Raw genomic sequence first — 21,637 nt, forward strand, 5'->3', positions numbered from 1 at the left:
GGAGGTGTGGGAACTGTGTGTGGGGTCTTGTCTCACTGAGGCCTTCCTGCTGTGCCAGGTACCCACGTGATGGAGGGCTCTGGCAGGATGGTGGTGACTGCTGTGGGCATCAACTCCCAGACCGGAATCATCTTCACTCTCTTGGGGGCAGGAGAGGGAGACGAGGAGAAGAAGGTGAAGAAAGGTAAGGAGATGCACTGAACCTGCTTCTGCTCACCTCCTGCCTTTCTCCCTCTCCTGGGAAGCATCCACTGGTGTGCCACAAGCTGTGCCCATATCTGTGCCCCACGGTTAGTGCCTGAGGTCCAGGCAGGTACAATGAGCTCTCATGGTGGCAAGGTTGAAGGCTCCCTTCCTGCTGCTCCTTCACCTGCAGTGTGGAAGTGCTGCTGCCTGAGGACAGTCCCCCAGGCACCCTCTGCTCGTGGACATGGCTCCAGCTCTCTTCTCCAGCCTGGAGCTGCAGGGCTGGGGGGAGTCAAGGATCAGAGGAAAAGGCAGTGGATGCCCACGCTGCTCCTTGCCCACCCCGTGGTGGGAAGGTGAGTCCTGGCCGTCCACAGGATGTTCATAGCCCATCCAGAACCTTCAGGACTTTGCTGAAGATCTCTGCTGGCATCCCCTGAGCTCCCTGGGGAAGGAGGCGAGGTGCAGAGGATGGCAGGAGGGAGAGGAGGGTTTGTGTGCTGGTGGTGAAGGGTGGCAGAGCAGCTGAGCTGGCTGAGGTGTTCCTGGGCGTGCTGGGACTGGAAAGCTTTCTTGTCTCAGCTCTTGCTGCTTGTTCCCCTGCTCTGTGCCAGCTCTGGTGCCAGCTGTAAAGACAGCAGCAGTGCTGCCAGGCTTGGGAAGCTCCTGCTCTCCGTGTCCCCACAGCTCTGGGCTCTCTGGGAGCTGGCAGGAGGGAGCTGCTGGTTGGCATCGCTGGCTGTGCCAGAGAGCCCTTTCCAGGAGGTGATGCCAGGCTTGCTGGGTCTCTCCTGGCAGCAGTTCTGACTCTGGGCTGCCTGTGTGCTGGGTTTCTCCAGCTCTGCTCACCCAGGGGGTTTGGTGGCTGTGGAGCTCTCAGGATCTGGGTGCCAGCTGGGAGGTGGGAGTCTGGGATGAGACGTGGGAATGGCACTGCTGTGGGAGCTGAGCTGCAGCTCAGCAGGCAGCAGCCTGCAGCCAGCTCTGGCACTCAGCCCCATGGCAAACCCAGCTCTGAGCCTTGTAACCCTCAGCATGGGAGCAGAGTGGGGCAGGAGGCTTCCATGTGGTGCTGAGGGATGGTGGAGAATCATGGAATCATTTAGGCTGGAAGAGGTCTTTAAGATCACTGAGTCCAAGCCTTACCCCAGCACTGCCAGGCCACCACCGACCCACGGCCCTCAGCACCACATCTCCAGGGCTTTGAAACCCCTCCAGGGATGGGGACTCCACCACTGCCCTGGGCAGCCTGGGCCAGGGCTTGACAACCCTTTTGGGGAAGAAATTGTTCCTCATGGCCAACCTGACCCTCCCCTGGTGCAACCTGAGGCCTTTTCCACTTGTTCCTTGGGAGCAGAGCCCAATCCCCACCTGGGTCCTTTCTGGTGTAGAAACCCCTTAGCCCTTGAGGCTTGTTGGGTCTGCAGCATCCCTGTGCTGCTCATGTTGTAGAGGCATGTTGGGGCCCCCCATGTGCAGACTGTGTTCAGCTCAGACACGGGGGGCAGAGCCCCCAACTCCTACCACGGCTGAGGACAGGTCTGTGCCTCCTGGGGGGATCTGCTCACACCTGATGGCAGCAGGAGGTAGGGGCACCCATGCTTGGCATGTGCTGCATGGAGGTCAAGCTCTGCCCCGTGGTTTCTTGTCTCAGAAGGTCTAAGGCAGCACTGGAAGCCCTGCCAGGGGATTTGCAGCTGGGGAAGTCTGGAGCCTGGGTGCCTGGGGAAGCCAGGGAGCTCCGGAGCCTCCTCGCCGCCGCGGCCCGAGGCACAGGTGGTGGTGCTGGTGGCAGCAGGGTGCTGAGCCCTGCACGTTGGATGCTGCTGGAGCTGTGCCTGGCCCCTGGGAGCAGGGCTGTCCCACCAGCCAGCTGCTGAAGGTGGTGGCTGCAGGTGCTCAGCCCTCCACCCTTTCTCTCTTTGAACAGGTAAAAAAAGTGGAGCCCCTGAAAATCGCAACAAAGGTAACCAGCTCTCATCCTTTGAACCAGCACCACACTAACTACTGAGCATTCCTCCTTCCTTCCTTCCTTCCTCCTTCTTCTCCTCATCAGTCTGTGCTCTCTGCTGCTGCGGCAGGACTCTCGCCTCGTTGTCCTGGGAGAGGGTGCAACGGTCCCGTGGCTGCCGGCCCTGCTGCGGCCTTGGGCTGCAGAGCTGCCATGGGGCTGGGCAGCTTTCCTCGTCGCCCCTGTCTGGAGCAAAACCTTTGTGCAGGGAGCAGAGGGGCTCCTCCAGAGGCCTGGACCACGGGCACAGCCTCCCTTTCTTGGGGCACACTTGGAATCATCAAGGTTGGGAAAGGCTTCTGGGATCATCCAGACCAGCCCCACCGTGGTGCCACAGCCACAGCTTTCTGGAGCACCTCTGGGGATGGAGACTCCCCCACCTCCCTGGGCAGCCTGTGCCAGTGCCTCACCACCCTTTCAGGACAGAATGTTTTCCTCCTATCCAACCTAAGCCTCCCCTGGCTCAGCTTTGAGGCCTTTCCTCATTCCAAACCTCCCGCTGCCGATTTCCTCTCCTCCAACCCCGCGCTGCCATCCGCCGCCCCCACCAGCTGGTGGCCCTGCGGCACTTGGGAGCCCAGCAGAAGCAGCCCCTCTGCAGGGGTTGTGTTTGGGCATGGCTGAGGGCAGGGACCTGGCTCTTCTGCTGCTCTTCCCGGGACAGAAGGTGCCCCAGGGCCTGGCCGACGTGATGCTTGCACCCTCTCCCCCCATGGCCTCGACTCCGTGAGCGTCTCCTCGCCAGTGTTTCTCACACTGTTCTTTGCAGGCTGTGGAGGAAGCCCATTTCTGAAGCCCATTTCTGCACCTCTCTCTCCACCTCCTTCTCTTTCTCTCTCTCCTCTCAGCAGTTTGAGTTTGCCTCCTTCCCGTCAGCCTGTCCGGGTGCTTGTTGTGTCCGTCTGGGGTCTGTTGTCACCGTGGAGCTGTCCCATGTGGAGCTGCTGTGGGCTCCAGGGTGTCTCAAGCCATCGAGGGGCAGCAGCTGGGAGGAGGAGGGGACAGGTCCCAGGGTGCCCTCAGGCAGGGTGTAGACCTTCAGCTGGACTAAACCAACTGAAAGCTTGGCTGTCTCAGGTTCTCAAAGCGTGCTGGATGACTCAGGGCTGGGATTCAAGGAGCTGGCTCCCTCCTCTTCAATCTCCATCTGAATCTCTAACTGTCCCCCTCCATCTCACCCCCTCAGCTGCTCCCCTGGCAAGTGATTCCTGCTGAGCTGCCCACAGGGCTCTGGGTGGGGGGAGTGGGGATGCTGATCAGGGAGCTGGGGGAGACTGGAGCCCTCACTGGGGTCAGCTGTGACTGCTGTAGGGTGCAGAGCAGCCCGCAGGGGACCTGCCTCCGACCCAGAGCTGGGCCAGAAGGTTTCTTGCAGTGTTGTCTTAGAGGTGTGAGCAGTGGAGGGGTCACATCACCAGTGTCAGCCCCGAGGATCCTTTCTCCATGGGGCTGGGGGAGATGGCAGCAAGCTGCCCTGTAGAGAGGTGGCAGGGCCCCAGGGCAGGAGGTTTCTGTGTGCTGGGATGTGTGTGTGCTGGGGAGTGGCTCTGGTGCTGGGGTTTCTCTCTCTCCCACCACCACCATCGTTCTCAGCGGTGTCCTCCAGGTCCCCCTGGTCTCTCTCCTCTTCACACGTGGTGTCTTGTTTTGCCCTGGGCTGCAGCTAAAACTCAGGATGGTGTGGCCTTAGAGATCCAACCCCTGAAGAGCCAGGAGGGGGTGGAAAACGAGGAGAAGGAGAAGAAGAAGGTCAAGGTGCCCAAGAAGGAGAAGTCTGTGCTGCAAGGGAAGCTCACACGCCTGGCGGTCCAGATCGGGAAGGCAGGTGAGCGGCAGCGGCCGGGCACGGGCTCTGGGCGGCAGTGGCGTGGGGAGCAGGGGCTCTGCCCCCTCCCCCGCTGCCCTCCCAACCGCCCCCTCTCTGCCCAGGGCTGATCATGTCGGCCATCACCGTCATCATCCTGGTGCTGTACTTCGTGATCGACACCTTCGGGGTGCAGGGCCGGCCCTGGCTGGCGGAGTGCACCCCCATCTACATCCAGTACTTCGTCAAGTTCTTCATCATCGGCGTCACCGTCCTGGTGGTGGCCGTGCCCGAGGGGCTGCCCCTGGCAGTCACCATCTCCCTGGCATACTCCGTCAAGGTGAGGTGCCAGGGAGCTGCCAGCGGGGCGAGGGAGGGGGAGGGAGCTTGGAGGAGGGGGAGGGAGTTTGAGGGGGAGTTCAGAGGAGGAGGCAGGAGGGGAAGGGACTTGGGAGGGCATGAGGAGGAAATTGGAGAGGGCCATGAGGAGGGAGGGAGTTCAGGGGGCACAAGGCAGAGGGAGTTTGGGGATGAGTGAGGAGAAAACTCAGGGGGGCACAAGGAGGGAGAGAGCTTGGGGGGGTATGAGAGGGAGGGAATTCAGGGGGGCATGAGGAGGGAGAGAGTTTGGAGCGGGGCACGAGGGGGAGGGAGTTGGTGGGGCACGAGGAGAAAATTCAGGGGGGCACAAGGAGGGAGTTCAAGGGGGGCAAGAGGAGGGAAGGAGGGAGTTGAGGCTTTTGGCTCTGACCTCTCCTGGCCTCGATGCCTGCTGCAGAAAATGATGAAGGACAACAACCTGGTGAGGCACCTGGATGCCTGTGAGACCATGGGCAACGCCACTGCCATCTGCTCGGACAAGACTGGCACCCTGACCATGAACCGCATGACCGTGGTGCAGGCCTACGTGGGGGACACTCACTACCGCCAGATCCCCGACCCCGAAGCCATCCTGCCCAAGGTGCTGGACCTCATCGTCAACGGAGTGGCCATCAACTCTGCCTACACCTCCAAGATCCTGGTGAGCTGCAGGACCACCACCCCCTGGGCCTTCCCCCTGCTGAGCAGCCCTGCAGCTCCCCTCCCCCTGAGCCTTCCCCCTCCTGAGCAGCCCTGCAGCTCCCCTCCCCCTGAGCCTTCCCCCTCCTGAGCAGCCCTGCAGCTCCCCTCCCCCTGAGCCTTCCCCCTCCTGAGCAGCCCTGCAGCTCCCCTCCCCCTGAGCCTTCCCCCTCCTGAGCAGCCCTGCAGCTCCCCTCCCCCTGAGCCTTCCCCCTCCTGAGCAGCTCTGCAGCTCCCCTCCCCCTGAGCCTTCCTCCTCTTCCAACCCTGACAATTCTGTGATTCTAAAGGACCTCAAGGATCCTCCAGTTCCAACCCCTCTGCCATGGGCAGGGACACAGAATCCAGAATTAACCAGGTTGGAAAAGACCTTTGAGATCATCAACCTCTCACCCAACACCACCTGATCAACTAAACCATGGCACCAAGTGCCGCATCCAGGCTCTTCCTAAACACCTCCAGGGATGGTGACTCCACCACCTCCCTGGGCAGCACATCCCAAGGCCAATCTCTCTGTCTGGGAAGAATTTCTTCCTGACACCCAGCCTGAACCTCCCCTGGCACAGCTTGAGACTGTGTCCTCTCCTTCTGTCACGCTAGATCAGGTTGCTCAGAGCCACATCCAGCCTGGCCTTAAAAGCCTCCAGGGATGAGGCTCCCACCACCTCCCTCCTCCTGAGCAGCCCTGCAGCTCCCATCCCCAGCTCCGGTGCTGAGTTTCTTGCCCCTCCTGCAGCCGCCCGAGAAGGAAGGAGGCCTGCCCCGGCAGGTGGGGAACAAGACCGAGTGTGCCCTGCTGGGCTTCGTGCTGGACCTCAAGCAGGACTACCAGGCTGTGAGGAACGAGGTGCCAGAGGAGAAGCTCTACAAGGTCTACACCTTCAACTCTGTGCGCAAGTCCATGAGCACCGTGCTGAGGAGCGGCTCCGGCGGCTTCCGCATGTACAGCAAGGGAGCCTCCGAGATCATCCTGCGCAAGTAAGCGGCGCCCCTGCCTGCCCCCTGCCTGCCCTCTGCCCTGGTGACCCCCTGCCTGCCCTCTGCCACCCCTCTGCCCTGGTGACACCCTGCCTTTCCTCCCTGTGCCCTCCCTCTGCCCTGGTGACCCCCTGCCTTTCCTCCCTCTGCCATCCCTCTGCCCTGGTGACCCCCTGCCTGCCCTCTGCCCTCCCTCTGCCCTGGTGACCCCCTGCCTGCCCTCTGCCTGCACTCTGCCCTGGTGACCCCCTGCCTGCCCTCTGCCACCCCTCTGCCCTGGTGACACCCTGCCTTTCCTCCCTGTGCCCTCCCTCTGCCCTGGTGACCCCCTGCCTTTCCTCCCTGTGCCCTCCCTCTGCCCTGGTGACCCCCTGCCTTTCCTCCCTCTGCCACCCCTCTGCCCTGGTGACCCCCTGCCTGCCCTCTGCCACCCCTCTGCCCTGGTGACACCCTGCCTTTCCTCCTTGTGCTACCCCTCTACCCTGGTAACCACCCTCCCTCCCTCTGCCAGTCCTCTCCCCAGCCCCTGCCACTTAGTGTTTTGATGCCCCCCCCCGAAGCTGCTCTGGGAGCTGCAGGGTGAAGGGTTTCCAGCTGCTGTGGCAGGGAGGTGGCTGTCAGGGGGTGCTGCTGTGCAGAGTGTTTCAGTCTCTCTAGTGGCTTTGGTGGAGCTGTGGGGAGCTGGGGGTGAGGCTGTGCCTGTTCTGCAGTGGGGGGAAGCTGGGGGGGTGGGGAGGAGGTCGCTGAGCTGGCAGCAGGCACCACCCCTGGTCTCCCTCACCCTCCATCCTGCTCCCGCGTCAGGTGCACCAAGATCCTGGACAAGAATGGTGACCCCAGGGTGTTCAAGCTGAAGGACAGGGATGAGATGGTGAAGAAGGTGATAGAGCCCATGGCCTGCCACGGGCTGAGGACCATCTGCTTGGCCTTCCGAGACTTCCCTGCCGAGCCCGAGCCCGACTGGGACAGCGAGAACGAGATCCTGTCCGACCTGACCTGCATCGCTGTGGTGGGGATAGAGGATCCTGTGCGGCCAGAGGTACCTGAGCTCGGCTCCCCGCTGCTGCTCCTCCACCCCAGCCCCTTGCCTGGGCCAGGAGGCCCTTTCCCTGCCCCTCAGCACCAGCAGCCCCTTCTGAAAGCACAGCAGCTCCTCTGCAGCCATTCCTGCGGTGCCACCCACAGCACCAGCTGCCTGCAGCTGGCATCGCTGCCCCAGGCCTGGGCAAGGTGACCTTGCTGGCAGGATGCTTCCATGAGGACTTCTCCCCTTGACCCACAGCACCAGCTGCCTGCAGCTGGCATCACTGCCCCAGGCCTGGGCAAGGTGACCTTGCTGGCAAGATGCTTCCATGAGGACTTCTCCCCTTGCCTGCTAGCAGGGCTCTGTGCAGCAGCCAGACCTGAATCCATGAGCAGTGGAGAGGAGAAGGCTGGAGGGGATCTGATTGCTGGTTATAAATAACTTCAGGGGGGGCTCAAAAGGATGGGGCCAGACTCTTCTCTGTGATGCCCAGGGACAGGACAAGGGACAGCAGGCACAAACTGGAACCCAGGAGGTGAAACTTCTTTGGTGTGAGGCTGCTGGAGGCCTGGAGCAGGCTGCCCAGAGAGGTTGTGGAACCTCCTTCTCTGCAGAGCTTCCAACCTTCCCCTGGCCGTTGTGCTCCTGGGCAAGCTGCTGTGGGTGCCCTGCTGGAGCAGGGAGCTTGGACTGGATGAGCTCCAGAGGTCTCTTCCACTGTGCTGTGGTTCTGTGCATGGAGGCCTCACACAGGGGGTGCTGCAGAGGGGCCAGGCTGGGCTGATGTCAGTGGTTCCTCCCTCAGCTCACTGCCCTGCACAGGGGTGGTGGGCAGCAGCTGGGCTAATGCAATAAACTCTCTGCTACCTGATTCTTGATTGCATTTTGGAGCTTGCCCCTCGTGCTCCTGCCTTGCCTGCTTCTTCCCTGATTAGATGTTCAAGTATCTGGGGCTGGGAATTGCATTACAGATGCCCTGTCTGCACCAGCTCTGGAGGCCCTTGATTCAATTTGCTAATTCCTCACTAATATCCTCTTCCCCCCCCACTCCCTAATGGATACAGCCATTAGTGCCACAACCTGCTGCTGGAGTGGGCAGGGAGGGGGGGGTGAAGTGCCCCTCTTGGGATGGGCTGTCTGGCCCTGCCTTGGCACCTAGCTCCTCTGGGTGCCAGGGAGGAGGCAGGGAGGTTGCCTCCCCCTTGGGACAGGGGCTGGAAGAGCTCCTGCTGTCTGCTGGGGGAGCTGCTCTGGGCACACAGATGAGTGTGGCCGGAGCCATGGCGAGGGCAGGAGCAGCGAGCTGCCATCTCCTCCAGTCCCTGAGGGCTTCCCCCAGCACCCCAGGGATCAATCAGGGAATCCCAGACTGGTTTGGCTGGGAAGAGACCTTCAGAGCTCATCTGGTCCAAGCCCCCTGCAGTCAGCAGGGACATCTGCAACTAGAGCAGGTTGCTGAGAGCCCCAAACCTGACCTGGAGTGGTTCCAGAGACAGAGTGTCTCCCACCTCTGGGCAACCTGTGCCAAGATCTCACCACTCCCACTGCAACCAGAAAATTCCTCCTCCTGTACAGTCTGAATCTCCCTTTTAGCTTCAAACCACCCCCCTTGTCCTGTCACAGCAGGCCCTGCTCAACAAGTCTGTCCCCAGCTTTCTGTGGGCCCCTTGAAGGGCCCCCAGAAGGTCTCCCTGGAGCCTGCTTCCTGAGCCTGGCCTCAGAGCTGCTCCAGCCCAGGAGGCTGAGCTGCTTTTGGGCACCGGTTCTCAATCCACTTCTCTCCCCCTGTGTCAGCACCAAGCTGGGCCAGGGCTGGGTGCAGGTTCCTGACCCCTTCCAGATCCCTTCTAGGGAGGAGGGCAGAGCAGCTGCCTGGCTCCCAGGAGCAGCCCAGCCCTGACCCTGTCCTTCCCCAGGTGCCAGACGCCATCCTGAAGTGCCAGCGTGCCGGCATCACCGTCCGGATGGTGACAGGGGACAACATCAACACCGCCAGAGCCATTGCCACCAAGTGTGGCATCCTGCTGCCCGGGGAGGACTTCCTGTGCCTGGAGGGGAAGGAGTTCAACCGCCTCATCCGCAACGAGAAGGGCGAGGTGGGAGCGCAGGGCGAGGGGGGAGCGCGGCCCCGGCCCTGCCTGCAGGGGCAGCACAGGGCGCTGAGGCCTGCGGGGATGTCCTCCATCACTGGAGGTGTTCAGGAGGAGACTTGATGGGGTGCTTGGTGCCATGGGTTAGTTGATAAGGTGGTGTTGGGTGATAGGTTGGAGACGATGATCTTGAAGGTCTCTTTCAACCTGGTCTTCTCTCTTCTTCTTCTCTCTTCTTCTTCTCTCTTCTTCTTCTCTCTTCTTCTTCTCTCTTCTTCTTCTCTCTTCTTCTTCTCTCTTCTTCTTCTCTCTTCTTCTTCTCTCTTCTTCTTCTCTCTTCTTCTTCTCTCTTCTTCTTCTCTCTTCTTCTTCTCTCTTCTTCTTCTCTCTTCTTCTTCTCTCTTCTTCTTCTCTCTTCTTCTTCTCTCTTCTTCTTCTCTCTTCTTCTTCTCTCTTCTTCTTCTCTCTTCTTCTTCTCTCTTCTTCTTCTCTCTTCTTCTTCTCTCTTCTTCTTCTCTCTTCTTCTTCTCTCTTCTTCTTCTCTCTTCTTCTTCTCTCTTCTTCTTCTCTCTTCTTCTTCTCTCTTCTTCTTCTCTCTTCTTCTTCTCTCTTCTTCTTCTCTCTTCTTCTTCTCTCTTCTTCTTCTCTCTTCTTCTTCTCTCTTCTTCTTCTCTCTTCTTCTTCTCTCTTCTTCTTCTCTCTTCTTCTTCTCTCTTCTTCTTCTCTCTTCTTCTTCTCTCTTCTTCTTCTCTCTTCTTCTTCTCTCTTCTTCTTCTCTCTTCTTCTTCTTCTCCCTCGGTAACTGCAGCTGGCATCCTGCCTGGTCCAGTGCAAGGTGTCTCTGACCACAGCAGGGGGGTTGGGGCTAGGTCTTTGGGGTCCCTCCTGACCCAGGGCGTTCTATGATTTGCCTCCTCAGCCAGGGGCGGTCTGGCTGCTGTCCCCTCCCAGCTGGGCCTTGCTTTCTGGTGGGGCAGAAGGTTTCTGACTCCTTGCCTTGCCCTGCAGGTGGAACAGGAGCAGCTGGATAAGATCTGGCCCAAGCTGCGTGTGCTGGCTCGCTCCTCCCCCACAGACAAGCACACCCTGGTGAAAGGTGAGCCCCTGCCCCAGCTGCTGCAGCTGCCCAGGGGGGGCTCAGCCTGCCCTGCCTGGCTGCTCTTCCAGCAGCATCCATGCTGGGAGCCTGCTGAGCTTTTCCCTGAGCTGCTTGTCTCTCTTTCAGGCATTATTGACAGCACTGTTGGTGAGCAGAGGCAGGTGGTGGCTGTGACTGGGGATGGGACCAACGATGGCCCAGCGCTGAAGAAAGCTGACGTTGGGTTTGCCATGGTATGGATGTGGGGGGTGGGAAGCTGGTGGCATTCTTGGGCCTTCTCAACACTCAGGTGGTCTCTGGGCTGGGGAAACTCTTTGCCTTTTGAAGCAGGAGCCCTTTGGAGGTTTGCTTTTCGTTCTCATGACCTTGGGAGGAGCAGAAAAGATCTTCAGACATCGTCAGGGGAAAAGTTCTTCTCTTTGAGGGTGGCAGAGCCCTGGAGCAGGCTTGCCCAGAGAGGTGGTGGAGTCTCCATCTCTGGAGGCGTTTCAAAACCCACCTGGATGTGTTCCTGGGTGACTGACTTGAGCAGATCCTGCTTTGGGCAGGGAGGGTTGGAGTTGGATGACCCCCAGAGGTCCCTTCCCACCATGCTGAGACTTCTGTGATCTTTTGGGGCACAGCCAACGATGAGCTGAAGAGCTGCACTGACTCAGAGCCAAGCTGCTGTCTGTCTTTGGAGGCTTCACTGCTTCAGAGCCTCTGCTGTGGGCTGTGCTGCTGCAGCAGGACTCGCTGTGGAACCTGGGCCTGGCTCCAGCTCCCCTGGCCCCCACCACATTTTTTCTCCTGGGGGCTCTTTGAGGGAAGAAGCAGAGCTGGGCAGGCAGCGAGCAGGGAGCTGCCTGCCTGTGGTGGGTTGAAGTTTCCCTCAGCATTAACTTCAGCCAGGAGCAAATGAAGCTGTGTTGACAAGCAAAACCCACACTCCACAGTGGAATGCAGTGAACCTGTACAAAACACACAGGAGTCACAGTGTTATGCAGATATTTACCAGTAGCAAATAGCATGGAAACCCCCCTGGTCCAGCAGGGCAGGGAAGCTGCTCCACTGACCCCCCTGTACCTGAGAGAGGGGGAATAAAGAGGAGCTGAGAGAGCAGCAGTGGGTTGGCTCATCTCAAAGCCAGGCAGGAGCACTGCTATCTCCTGGGTGAAGCAAAGCAGCCAAGGTCAGGAGAGGAAAGGAAGGGGAAAGGAAGTGAAATGTGAAGAGTTGCTCTGATACAGCTTCTCTTATCCCAGACCTCCATCCAGTGCATTGGTTTGGAACAATCTTTTGCTTTCCTTTACACCCAGTACCCAGGGAGGTGGTGGAGTCACCATCCCTGGAGGTGTTTAGGAAGAGCCTGGCTGAGGCACCCAGTGCCATGGTTGAGTTGCTCAGATGGTGCTGGGTGAGAGGTTGGACTCGATGGTCTCTGAGGTCTCTTCCAGCCTGGTTAATTCTGCTCTATTTATATTTCTCTGCTCGAAATCTGCAGCTCAGTTTTAGAGGCATAGCCTAAAGCTGCCACACTGCCTCACCCCCTGGCTTTCTCCCTGCTCCTCAAGGGCATTGCAGGCACAGATGTGGCCAAGGAGGCCTCAGACATCATCCTGACGGACGACAACTTCACCAGCATCGTCAAGGCGGTGATGTGGGGGCGCAATGTCTACGACAGCATCTCCAAGTTCCTGCAGTTCCAGCTGACTGTGAACGTTGTGGCTGTCATTGTGGCCTTCACAGGAGCCTGCATCACGCAGGTATGGGGCTGCTGAGCTTGGCAGCAGGAGGATGGGGGCAGCCCTGCGAAACAGGGAGTGGAACGAGGGTGGGTTGGGTGGTGTTGGCCTCTTCTCACAAGTGGCTAATGACAGGACAAGAGGAAATGGCCTCAGGCTGCTCCAAAGGTTTAGGTTGGGTGTTAGGAAGGATTTCTTGACTGAAAGAGTGGTCAGGGATTGGAACAGGCTGCCCAGGGAGGTGGTGGAGTCCCCAGCCCTGGAGGTGGGCAAAAGGCTTGTGGCACTCGGGGCCACGGAGGTGTTGGGTTGGTGGTTGGACTGAATGATTCACAAACTGCATCAGGTTCAAAGGGAACCTCAAAACTTACCTTGTCCAACACCCCTGCAGTCAGCAGGGACACCTCCAGCTGGAGCAGGCTGCCCAGGGCCACACTGAGTCTGACCTTCAGTGCCTCCAGGGATGGAGCCTCAACCACCTGCCTGGGCAGCCTGTCCCAGTGTCTCACCACCCTCACTGTGCAGAGCCTCCTCCTGATGTCCAACCTACACCTACCCTGCTCTGGTTCTGAACCATTGCTCCTTGTCCTACCACCACAGGGCCTTCTGAACAGCCCCTCCCCAGCCTTCCTGCAGGTCCCCTTCAGATGCTGAGGTCTTGGAGGTCTTTTCCAAGATGCCATGGGATGGCTGGGCTGCAGAGGTAGACTCAGCAGCGTGACATGACCACGGAAAGAGGGTGGCTCTGGTGGTGTGTCACGTTCTCCCCACTCTCTCTCTCTGCAGGACTCTCCTCTGAAGGCTGTCCAGATGCTGTGGGTGAACCTGATCATGGACACCTTCGCCTCCTTAGCCCTGGCCACGGAGCCTCCCTCCGAGTCGCTGCTGCTCCGCAAGCCCTACGGCCGCAACAAGCCTCTCATCTCCCGCACCATGATGAAGAACATCCTGGGCCATGCTGTCTACCAGCTGACCATCATCTTCACCCTGCTCTTTGCAGGTGAGCTTTGAGACCCCAGCCCCTGCCTCTCAGGCCACCTTGCCTCCCCTAAGTGTTGAGGACCCTTGGTGGGCCCCAGCTTGGCAACCTCACGCTGGCCAGGGCACAACTCGTTGAATAACGGATGGGAAGGCAGGGGGTGATGAGGGGATCTCGCTCTGGAGGTTGGTGGGTCAGGGTGGGGGTCTTGGTTTAGCTGGGTTGGGGGTGGTCTTTTATGTGGGTTGAGCTGGGGGTGGTCTTTTAGCTGGGTCAGGGAGGTCTTCCATCTGGGTCAAGGTGGAGTCATCTTCAGTTGGGTCAAGAGGAAGGATCTGCTTCTAGCTGGGTCAGTGGGGAAGCCTTCATCCGAGCCAGGAGCTCTTCAGGAAGAGGCTGGCATCCTCCCTGCAGCACTGCAGGAGAGGAGGGAGGAGGAGGAGCTCCTCTCTTTTCCCCTGCTAATCTTCTGCCCCCTCCCTCCCTTTCTCTGCTCCCTCCCTCCCTCCCTCCCTCCCTTTCTCTGCTCCCTCCCTCCCTTTCTCTGCTCCCTCCCTCCCTTTCTCTGCTCCCTCCCTCCCTCCCTCCCTCCCTTTCTCTGCTCCCTCCCTCCCTCCCTCCCTTTCTCTGCTCCCTCCCTCCCTCCCTCCCTTTCTCTGCGCCCTCCCTCCCTCCCTCCCCCTCTGCGCCCTCCCTGCCCGCGCCCAGGGGAGAGGTTCTTCGACATCGACAGCGGGCGGAACGCGCCGCTGCACTCGCCGCCCACGGAGCACTACACCATCGTCTTCAACACCTTCGTCATGATGCAGCTCTTCAACGAGATCAACGCGCGCAAGATCCACGGCGAGCGCAACGTCTTCGAGGCCATCTACCGCAACCCCATCTTCTGCAGCGTGGTGCTGGGCACCTTCGTGGCGCAGGTGAGGCCCCGGCGAGGGCCCTGCCCGGCCTGCCAGCCCCTCCCCGGGGGCGGCCGCTCGTGGGCCGGGGCAGTGCCAAGCGGCTCCTCTCAGCGCAGCTGGTTTGGGCTTGTGGCTCCTCTGTCGCTTCCAGAGAGTCCTGGAGTGGCTTGGCAGGACCCTCCCAAGCTCATCCAGCCATGGGTCAGGGCAGTGCCTCACAGCTCCTTCTCTCAGCTCAGCTGGTTTGGGCTTGTGGCTCCTCTGTCGCTTCCAGAGAGTCCTGGAGTGGGTTGGAAGGGAGCTCCCAAGCTCATCCAGCCATGGGTTGGGGCAGTGCCTCACAGCTCCTTCTCTCAGCTCAGCTGGTTTGGGCTTGTGGCTCCTCTGTCGCTTCCAGAGAGTCCTGGAGTGGGTTGGAAGGGAGCTCCCAAGCTCATCCAGCCATGGGTTGGGGCAGTGCCTCACAGCTCCTTCTCTCAGCGCAGCTGGTTTGGGCTTGTGGCTCCTCTGTTGCTTCTAGAGAGTCCTGGAATGGGTTGGAAGGGAGCTCCCAAGCTCATCCACCCCTGGACTGGGGCAGTTCCTTGCAGCTCCTTCTCTTAGCTCAGCTGGCCTGGGTATTGTGGCTTCTCTGTCGCTTCCAGAGAGTCCTGGAATGGCTTGGCAGGACCCTCCCAAGCTCATCCAGCCATGGATTGGGGCAGTGCCTTGCAGCTCCTTCTCTTCACTGAGCTGGCCTGGGTATTGTGGCATCTCTGTCACCTTCATAGAGTCCTGGAATGGGTGGGAAGGGAGCTCCCAAGCTCATCCAGTCATGGATTGGGGCAGTGCCTCACGGTTCCTTCTCTCAGCTCAGCTGGTTTGGGGTTGTGGCTTCTCAGTCACCTTCATAGAGTCCTGGAATGGGTTGGTTTGGAAGGGACCTTAAAGATCATCCAGTCTCACCCAGGCAGATCCCACCAGCCCAGGCTGCTCAAGGCCTCATCCAGCCTGGGCTTGAACACCTGCAGGAGGGAGGCAGCCACAGCCTGCCTGGGCAGCCTGTGCCAGTGTCTCCCCACCCTCAGAGTCAGGAATCTCCTCCCAATCTCCAGTCTGTTCCTCCCCAGCAGCTCCAATGTTCTGTTGTTCTTCTCCAGCAGCTTCTTGGTGGCACACAACCTGAGTGTTGGGGTCCAGAGTGTGCTGGGAGGTGCCAGGGCTGACATCTCTGTGAAGTCATTAGCCTAGATGTGAGGTCCCTGCTCCTGCCCCCTTCCCTGGGGCACCCTGTAGGTGACCTTTGCAGCCCTTGGAGCTCCCCAGTGTGTGACTTGCTGTCTCCTGTGCTGCAGATCATCATTGTGGAGTTTGGTGGGAAGCCATTCAGCTGCTCTGGGCTCACCCTGAGCCAGTGGTTCTGGTGTATTTTCATTGGAGTGGGAGAGCTCCTCTGGGGCCAGGTAAGAGCCAGTCTGAACCCCCCCTTGTTGCCCCAGGCCACGGTGTGCCCACAGCCCTGCCCCTGCCTTCCCCCTGCCCTTCCTCTCCCTACTGTTCATCCACAGCAGCCTTGCAAAGGGATGAAGCCCCTTGAGGTTGCTCCTCAGCCCCCTCCTCCCCCCACTGCCTGCTGTGGGGCACAGCCAGCAGGGGCACAGCTCTGCTGCCTGCTGTGGGGCACAGCCAGCAGGGGCACAGCTCTGCTGCCTGCTGTGGGGCACAGCCAGCAGGGGCACAGCTCTGCTGCCTGCTGTGGGGCACAGCCGGGACACGGCTCTGCTGTCTGCTGTGGGGCACAGCCAGCAGGGGCACAGCTCTGCTGTGTGCTGTGGGGCACAGCTAGCAGGGGCACAGCTCTGCTGCCTGCTGTGGGGCACAGCTCTGCTGCCTGCTGTGGGGCACAGCCAGCAGGGGCACAGCTCTGCTGTGTGCTGTGGGGCACAGCTAGCAGGGGTACAGCCAGCAGGGGCACAGCTCTGCTGCCTGCCATGGGGCACAGCTCTGCTGTCTGCTGTGGGGCACAGCCAGCAGGGGCACAGCTCTGCTGTGTGCTGTGGGGCACAGCTAGCAGGGGCACAGCTCTGCTGTGTGCTGTGGGGCACAGCTAGCAGGGGCACAGCCAGCAGGGGCACAGCTCTGCTGTGTGCTGTGGGGCACAGCTAGCAGGGGTACAGCCAGCAGGGGCACAGCTCTGCTGCCTGCCATGGGGCACAGCTCTGCTGCCTGCCATGGGGCACAGCTCTGCTGCCTGCTGCTGGCTCCCAGCTGAGTGCTGGCAGCTCGCTGCTCCTCTTGGTCGAGGCCGGTGGTGGGCTCCACGCTGCCCTGGCCTGCAGGCTAAGAAGCTGCTCTCTCCCTGCCTCTCCCCAGCTGATCTGCACTGTCCCAACCAGCCACCTGAAGTTCCTGAAGGAAGCTGGGCATGGCATCACCAAGGAGGAGATCCCAGAGGAGGAGCTGCCTGAAGATGTGGACGAGATCGACCACGCCGAGATGGAGCTGCGGCGTGGGCAGATCCTGTGGTTCCGAGGCCTCAACAGGATACAGACACAGGTATGGGCTGCCAGGGGCTGCCAGGGGCTGCTCCTCCTCCTCTCTCTTTCTTTCTCTTTCTTTTTCTCCAGGAGCTCTGTCTGGAAGGAGGTGACAGCTGCTGCTTGGAGGATGCTATCACCTTCTGGGCTAGACCTCTCTCACCACCTGTGCCTTGCTGGGGCTGCCCTGGGTGGGCAGTCTGGGGTGGGGGAGGCACTGCTCTGCTGTGGTGCAGAGCACAGTGTCCTGCAGCCTGAGGCCAGGTGGTGGACACCTCCTGCAGCAGAGGAAGGGAGCTTTAGAAGCTGGTGGGGGGAGCAGAGAGCTGCCCAGGCTCTTCTCCAGGTGGGCAGTGAGCAGGTCAGCATTGAGGCTGCTCTTGGTCACTGCTGGGAGGCTGCTCCCAGTGAGGAATGTGCCCAGGAGGGATCTGCCTGGGTGAGACCCTCTCTGGTGTTGCTCCTTTCCTGCTCCCTGTCCTTCTCAGTGGCCCTTTGGCCAAGGGTTCTTCCCTGCCAGCTCTCCAGGCTCTTCACCTGGAGCTCTTGGCCCTGCAGGGGAGGAGATGCCCTCTGGCAACCTGCTGCCACAGCAGCTCTGCAGGCTTTCCTGTGGTTTCTCAGTGATTGTTCTCCCCCAGGCTGCTGGCTGGGCAGGGCAGGAGGAGTTCCCTGCAGCCAGGTCACTGTTCCTCATCTTTCCTTGGGGCCTGGGCAGAGCTGCCCCCCGGAGGGAAAGCTGCAGGCGTGCAGGGCTGCTGTGTTCCCTTCCCTTCCTCTTCCTCTGCTCCTCCAGCCGATGGAGGTAACCAAACTGGCCCAGCCCCAGGGGCTGGAGTGAGCACAGCAGCTGTGCTGTGCCTTGGGAGCTCTGCCTCTCCTCTCTGAGCTCTTGCCTCGATGGTTTCAAGGTGAGGTTCAGCCTTGCCTGCCCGGCCACTGAGAGCGGTGGTTGGACTCTCCTGGGGGCCCAGGGCACTGCTGGTGCTGCCAGCTTGGTCTGGGTCATCCACTTGAAGAGGTGCTGGGAGCATTGGGCTGTCTGGGGAGTGGTCCCAGAGGTGCTGGAGGCCTGGAGGGCTGCAGTGGCAGCCACCAGCTGTGCTGCTGGGCTGGAGCCTGGAGACTGGCTTGTGGTGGACCTGGGCTGAGACAAGCTCCAGCAGCAGGAAGAACACTGCTGGGTGCTGGCACATCCTGGAGCCTCTGGAGCAGCACTTCCCCTGGCTGTGGGCAGCAGAGCTGAGCAGCCAGAGCAGGTCCAACCTGAGCACCTGGGGGCTTCTGCCCCAGCATGGTGCCCCTCAAGCAGGAGGCTCTTCCCCCTGGGGGCCAGCCTGTGCCCTGGGTGCATGTGGACCCCCCAGTGGAGGGAGAGCCAACGCAGTGTGTGAAGCACCTCCAGGGCGAGCTGGAGCTCCATGTGGGTCTGGAGGAGGCTGCCCTTCCCCAGGAGCCATATGGCAAAGGTGGGCAAGCTGGTGAGGCACAGGGCTGTGCCCTCTGCCAGCCTTGGGCTGATTGGCACAGGACTGGGGACAGCCCAGCTGCCAAGTGTCTGGGGAGCTGTGGGGGGGGCCCAGGTGCTGCTCTGGCCTGGGGTGGATGCCCACAGGGCAGCTGTGGCCCACCACGGAGGCTGCTTCCCTGCTGCATCCCTGCCTGGCCCTGCCAGCTCTGCTCCCAGGCCTGTGCAGAGCCAGGAGCCTGGCAGAGGCTGGGAGGTTGTCCCAGCACAGGTGGCTGCTGGAGGGCTCCTGCTGTGCCCCCCCAGGATTCAGCCCCCCTGGGCTGTGCATCCCAGAGACCTGTGCATCCCACCCTGGACCAGCTGCTGGCAGCTCACCCCTCTGCCCTCTCTCTTCCTTGGCACAGCCCAAGGGGTTTCCTCTCTCTCCCACCCACCCCAGCCTCTTGCCTCGGCGGTGGGCTGAGCCCTGCCTGCCTCCCCGGGGTGAGCAGGGCAGGGGCTGGAAGCTGACCACAAGCCCCAAGCCAGCCCGGCGTGGGGGAGCGCGGGGTGGGCTCTCTCCTCCCTCTCCCTCCCCACCTTCTCCTCCTCTTTCCTTCCTGTCCTGCGTGTGTCTGCCCATCCCCCCTGCTCCCCTCCAGCCCTGCCCCCTCTCTCCTGGCTGTGCCCCGGGGCGATGCTATCTCACTCTCTGGTTCTTTGCAGATGGACGTAGTTTACACATTCCAGACCGGCGCCTCCTCTTTGCAGGGAGCCCTCAGGAGACAGCCTTCCATCGTGAGCCAGCACCACGATGTAAAAAATGTTTCTAGCCCAACCCATGTAGCTCTTTCCTCCGTCAATTCCACTCCCACCACTTCTGCTGTTGCTGCTGCTGCTGCATCTCCTCCTGCGGGCAGTGAGTGATAGTCTCTTACAATGCATGATTCTAATGGCCACAGAGAGCACCTGCACCCCCCTAACCCAGCCTCTTCTCTCTTCCCTCCCTCTCTCTCTCTCTCCCCCCCTCTCAACTCCTGACTCACACCAAGATGTCCAAGAGGAAGGATGGGGTGGGACAGGGTGGGGGGGTGTCCAAACCCACCCCCAGCCCAGGGAGCAGAGAGGTTGTTGCTGTTGCACCTTCAAGCGGTTGACAAATCCTTTAAGCAAGCAGTTGGCAAATCCTTCCCCACCCCATCCCTTGGTGCTTCCTCTGCTTTGGTTTTTGGGGGTGTTTTACCTCCCCTCCTCCTCCTGCAGGCTTGATCTCTGTGACTCCACCTCTTCAAGGGGTGCCCAGAGCCACCGGCGGTGGCTCTGGCTGAGCAGAGCTCTGTGTGCACAAGCAGCTGCAAGCACTGCAGGCAGGCAGGCAGGCAGGCACCCTGCCCCCAGAGCTGCTCCCCCCCTGCTGCCTCAGCTCTGCCCAGCCCCACCGTGCCCCAGGAGGGCAGGGGATGGGCAGAGAAGTTGCTTGACCGATGCTGTGAGCCTGTTTGGAGGCACAGCAGCCACTCTGACCTTCCCAGGGAGCTGCTGGGACTGGCTGAGCCATGCTGCCTGAGCCACGCTGCCTGGGGGCCCTCTGCCTCTGGCACGCCTGTGAGAAGGGCTCCTGGCTCCTGCCTTGGTTGGGTGGTGCAGGAGAGCAGCTGGGCACTGGGGCTCAGCTGGCTGGTGGTGACATCTTGGGGCTGCTCACCTGCAGCTCAGCCTCTGCTGTCAGAGCTGGCTTGTGGGCAGGCAGCCTCCTCTGTCCCACCTGCAAGCTTGCATGCCAGAGCTGAGCCAGCTCTCTGCTGCCCAGCCAGGGCTGTGGGGGCAGCCCCAGGGCTCTGCTGGTGCCCAGCCAGGGCTGCAGCATCACTGCCCAGCTGCAGCAGCTCCTGCCCTGCCCACAGCAGGTCTGGGTGATGCCACTCTCTGCATGCAAAGGGAGGTGGGCACCCTGGCCCTGCTGAAGGTCAGGGGCACAGCTGGGTCCTGGATCTGGCTGTGGGTTGGCAGGCTGCAGAAAAGGCCCTGTCTGAGCGTGGGCTCAGGAGCAGGTGAGCTGAGTTCTCTCTGCAGGGCTGTGAGGAGGCAGTGTGGCTCTCCTGGACCATTGGCCTCTTTTTATTGCACACTCATTTCCCCTCTCCTCCTCTGGGTGCCTTTCTGACCACCTTTCAGTCTCCCTGTGGGAGAGGAGAGAGAATTTCTGCTGCCTTTGTTTTCTCTCTCTCTCTCCTTTAGCTGACACTGATGCTTGGATTGGAACTGGGTTAACCTCAGTGTTTCTGAGGTCTGCTCCTGACTGCATTCTGTGCACCACCAAGACTTGCTACTGGGAGGAGAACTGCTCAGAGGGGGTCTCAGGGCAGTGGGCCTGGGGGCTGCAAAACCAAAACACAGAGGGAGGTTTTTTTTTTGCAGTCTGAGGATGAATTCCCTGAACAGATAACTTGGAGAGCTTCTGCCCTTCCAGGCAGCCTTGACCAGAAGCTGAGCCAGGTCTCTCAAAGTCTTCCCTCTCTCTTCTCTGCCTGGACTTGCCTCTGTTCCCCTCTGCTGCCTCCCTTCCCTCTCTCTCAAAGCTCCACTTCCCTCCATGCAGATCGATGCTGCCCCTCTGTCTTCCACCCACACTCCTGTGGGATGAGCTCTCCAGGGCTGCTCCTCCCAGCCCCACCTGCTGATGGAGGAGAGGGAGAGGGCTCAGCAATGGCCCTCAGGAGGTGGCTTGCAGAGCTGAGCTGCTCTCCCTGGGGGCTTTTCCCTGGGGGTTGAGGGAGCTGGGCAAAGCCAAGCAGCGGTGGAGCTGGTGCTGCTTTCCTGCAGAGGCCATTTCCACCTCTGTCTGGGAGCAGTGGGGGTTTGCCCAGCACCTTGTGGTGCTGCAGTGATGCTGTGCAAGGAGAATGAATTCCAGGCCTGGAGTTTGTGCAGGTTGGGGAAGGGTTTGGGTGGAAAGGAGGCCTGAGCCTGAGCAGGGGCAGGGAGGGAGGAGGCTTTCAGCTCAGCTGGGGCTGGGTTTCATCTTTGTTTGCTCTGCCTGGCTCCTTCAAAAGACATTCCTGTGCTGCTAAGTTCCTTTTGATGAGGGAACAGCTGAATTAATTTCACAGCAGTTGCTGCCAGCAGTGCTCAAACCAAAGGCAGGAAAGCTGAGGAAGGCTGCAGCAGAAGTTTGTTGGTGGGGCTGAGGGCAGGGATATGGTAGCTAGGGTTTGGACTCGGCAGTGCTTGAGAGGATGGGGCAGGGAGGAGGCTGCTTCCACCTCTGAGCTGGCTCTGGCCTCTCCACCCAGTTGCTTTGGCTCTCCTGAGCTGGTTTGGCCTGGGGGTGCTTGGTTTAGGTTGGGTTTCCAAGCTGCCTTTCAGGGCTCAGTGCTTTGCTGGTGCTTGCAGTGGCTGTTGCCAAGGTGTTGGTGATGTGCCAGCTGGGCCTTGCTGGCAGGTGGCCTGCTTGGTGGCCTGCTTGGTGGCCTCCTCTGGCCTTGTGCATTCCAGCTAAGCACTGAATCCAGCCAGGAGCTTGCTGTGCTCCTTAGTGCAGCAGACACAGCTCTGAATTTCTCTTCCCAGCTGCATCAACTTCCCATTTCTGCAGGCCAGCTGTGCTCCAGCACCATGAGGGGGACTTGGTCCATGCTCATCTCCTCATGGGTGTCATCCAGCTCGTGTGTGTGTGTGTGTGTGTGTGCAGGAGCTGGTGGCTTTGTTTCTAGCTGGGATGTGCCAAGCCCATGCCAGGAGGGTGTCCCATTGCTGCCTCATCCTTCTGAACAAGGTGGAGAGTGGGCTCAGAAGGGCATCCCTCATGAGAGGGG

General features: G+C 60.5%; 1 protein-coding gene across 5 annotated transcripts in view; it reads left to right on the forward strand.

The window, feature by feature from the left end:
• Positions 1–21,637, forward strand: part of ATP2B4 (ATPase plasma membrane Ca2+ transporting 4) — a 54,442-nt gene that overhangs the window by 29,910 nt on the left and 2,895 nt on the right. The window contains exons 6-21 of one of the 5 annotated variants that reach the window (XM_054176403.1): positions 59–184; positions 2,117–2,152; positions 3,861–4,022; positions 4,127–4,341; positions 4,780–5,022; positions 5,797–6,038; positions 6,843–7,077; positions 8,979–9,158; positions 10,161–10,248; positions 10,378–10,484; positions 11,805–11,996; positions 12,762–12,975; positions 13,663–13,874; positions 15,191–15,298; positions 16,209–16,391; positions 18,549–18,638. In XM_054176403.1, the coding sequence (XP_054032378.1) occupies positions 59–184; positions 2,117–2,152; positions 3,861–4,022; positions 4,127–4,341; positions 4,780–5,022; positions 5,797–6,038; positions 6,843–7,077; positions 8,979–9,158; positions 10,161–10,248; positions 10,378–10,484; positions 11,805–11,996; positions 12,762–12,975; positions 13,663–13,874; positions 15,191–15,298; positions 16,209–16,391; positions 18,549–18,638 (2,633 nt within the window). Of the gene's footprint in view, positions 1–58; positions 185–2,116; positions 2,153–3,860; positions 4,023–4,126; positions 4,342–4,779; positions 5,023–5,796; positions 6,039–6,842; positions 7,078–8,978; positions 9,159–10,160; positions 10,249–10,377; positions 10,485–11,804; positions 11,997–12,761; positions 12,976–13,662; positions 13,875–15,190; positions 15,299–16,208; positions 16,392–18,548; positions 18,742–21,637 lie in introns of all 5 variants that reach the window. The other 4 variants (XM_054176401.1, XM_054176399.1, XM_054176402.1 and 1 more) reach the window with 4 other exon arrangements.

This window comes from Dryobates pubescens, chromosome 35 (assembly GCF_014839835.1).
Source record: "Dryobates pubescens isolate bDryPub1 chromosome 35, bDryPub1.pri, whole genome shotgun sequence".
In the NCBI taxonomy this organism is placed as follows: Eukaryota; Metazoa; Chordata; class Aves; order Piciformes; family Picidae; genus Dryobates; species Dryobates pubescens.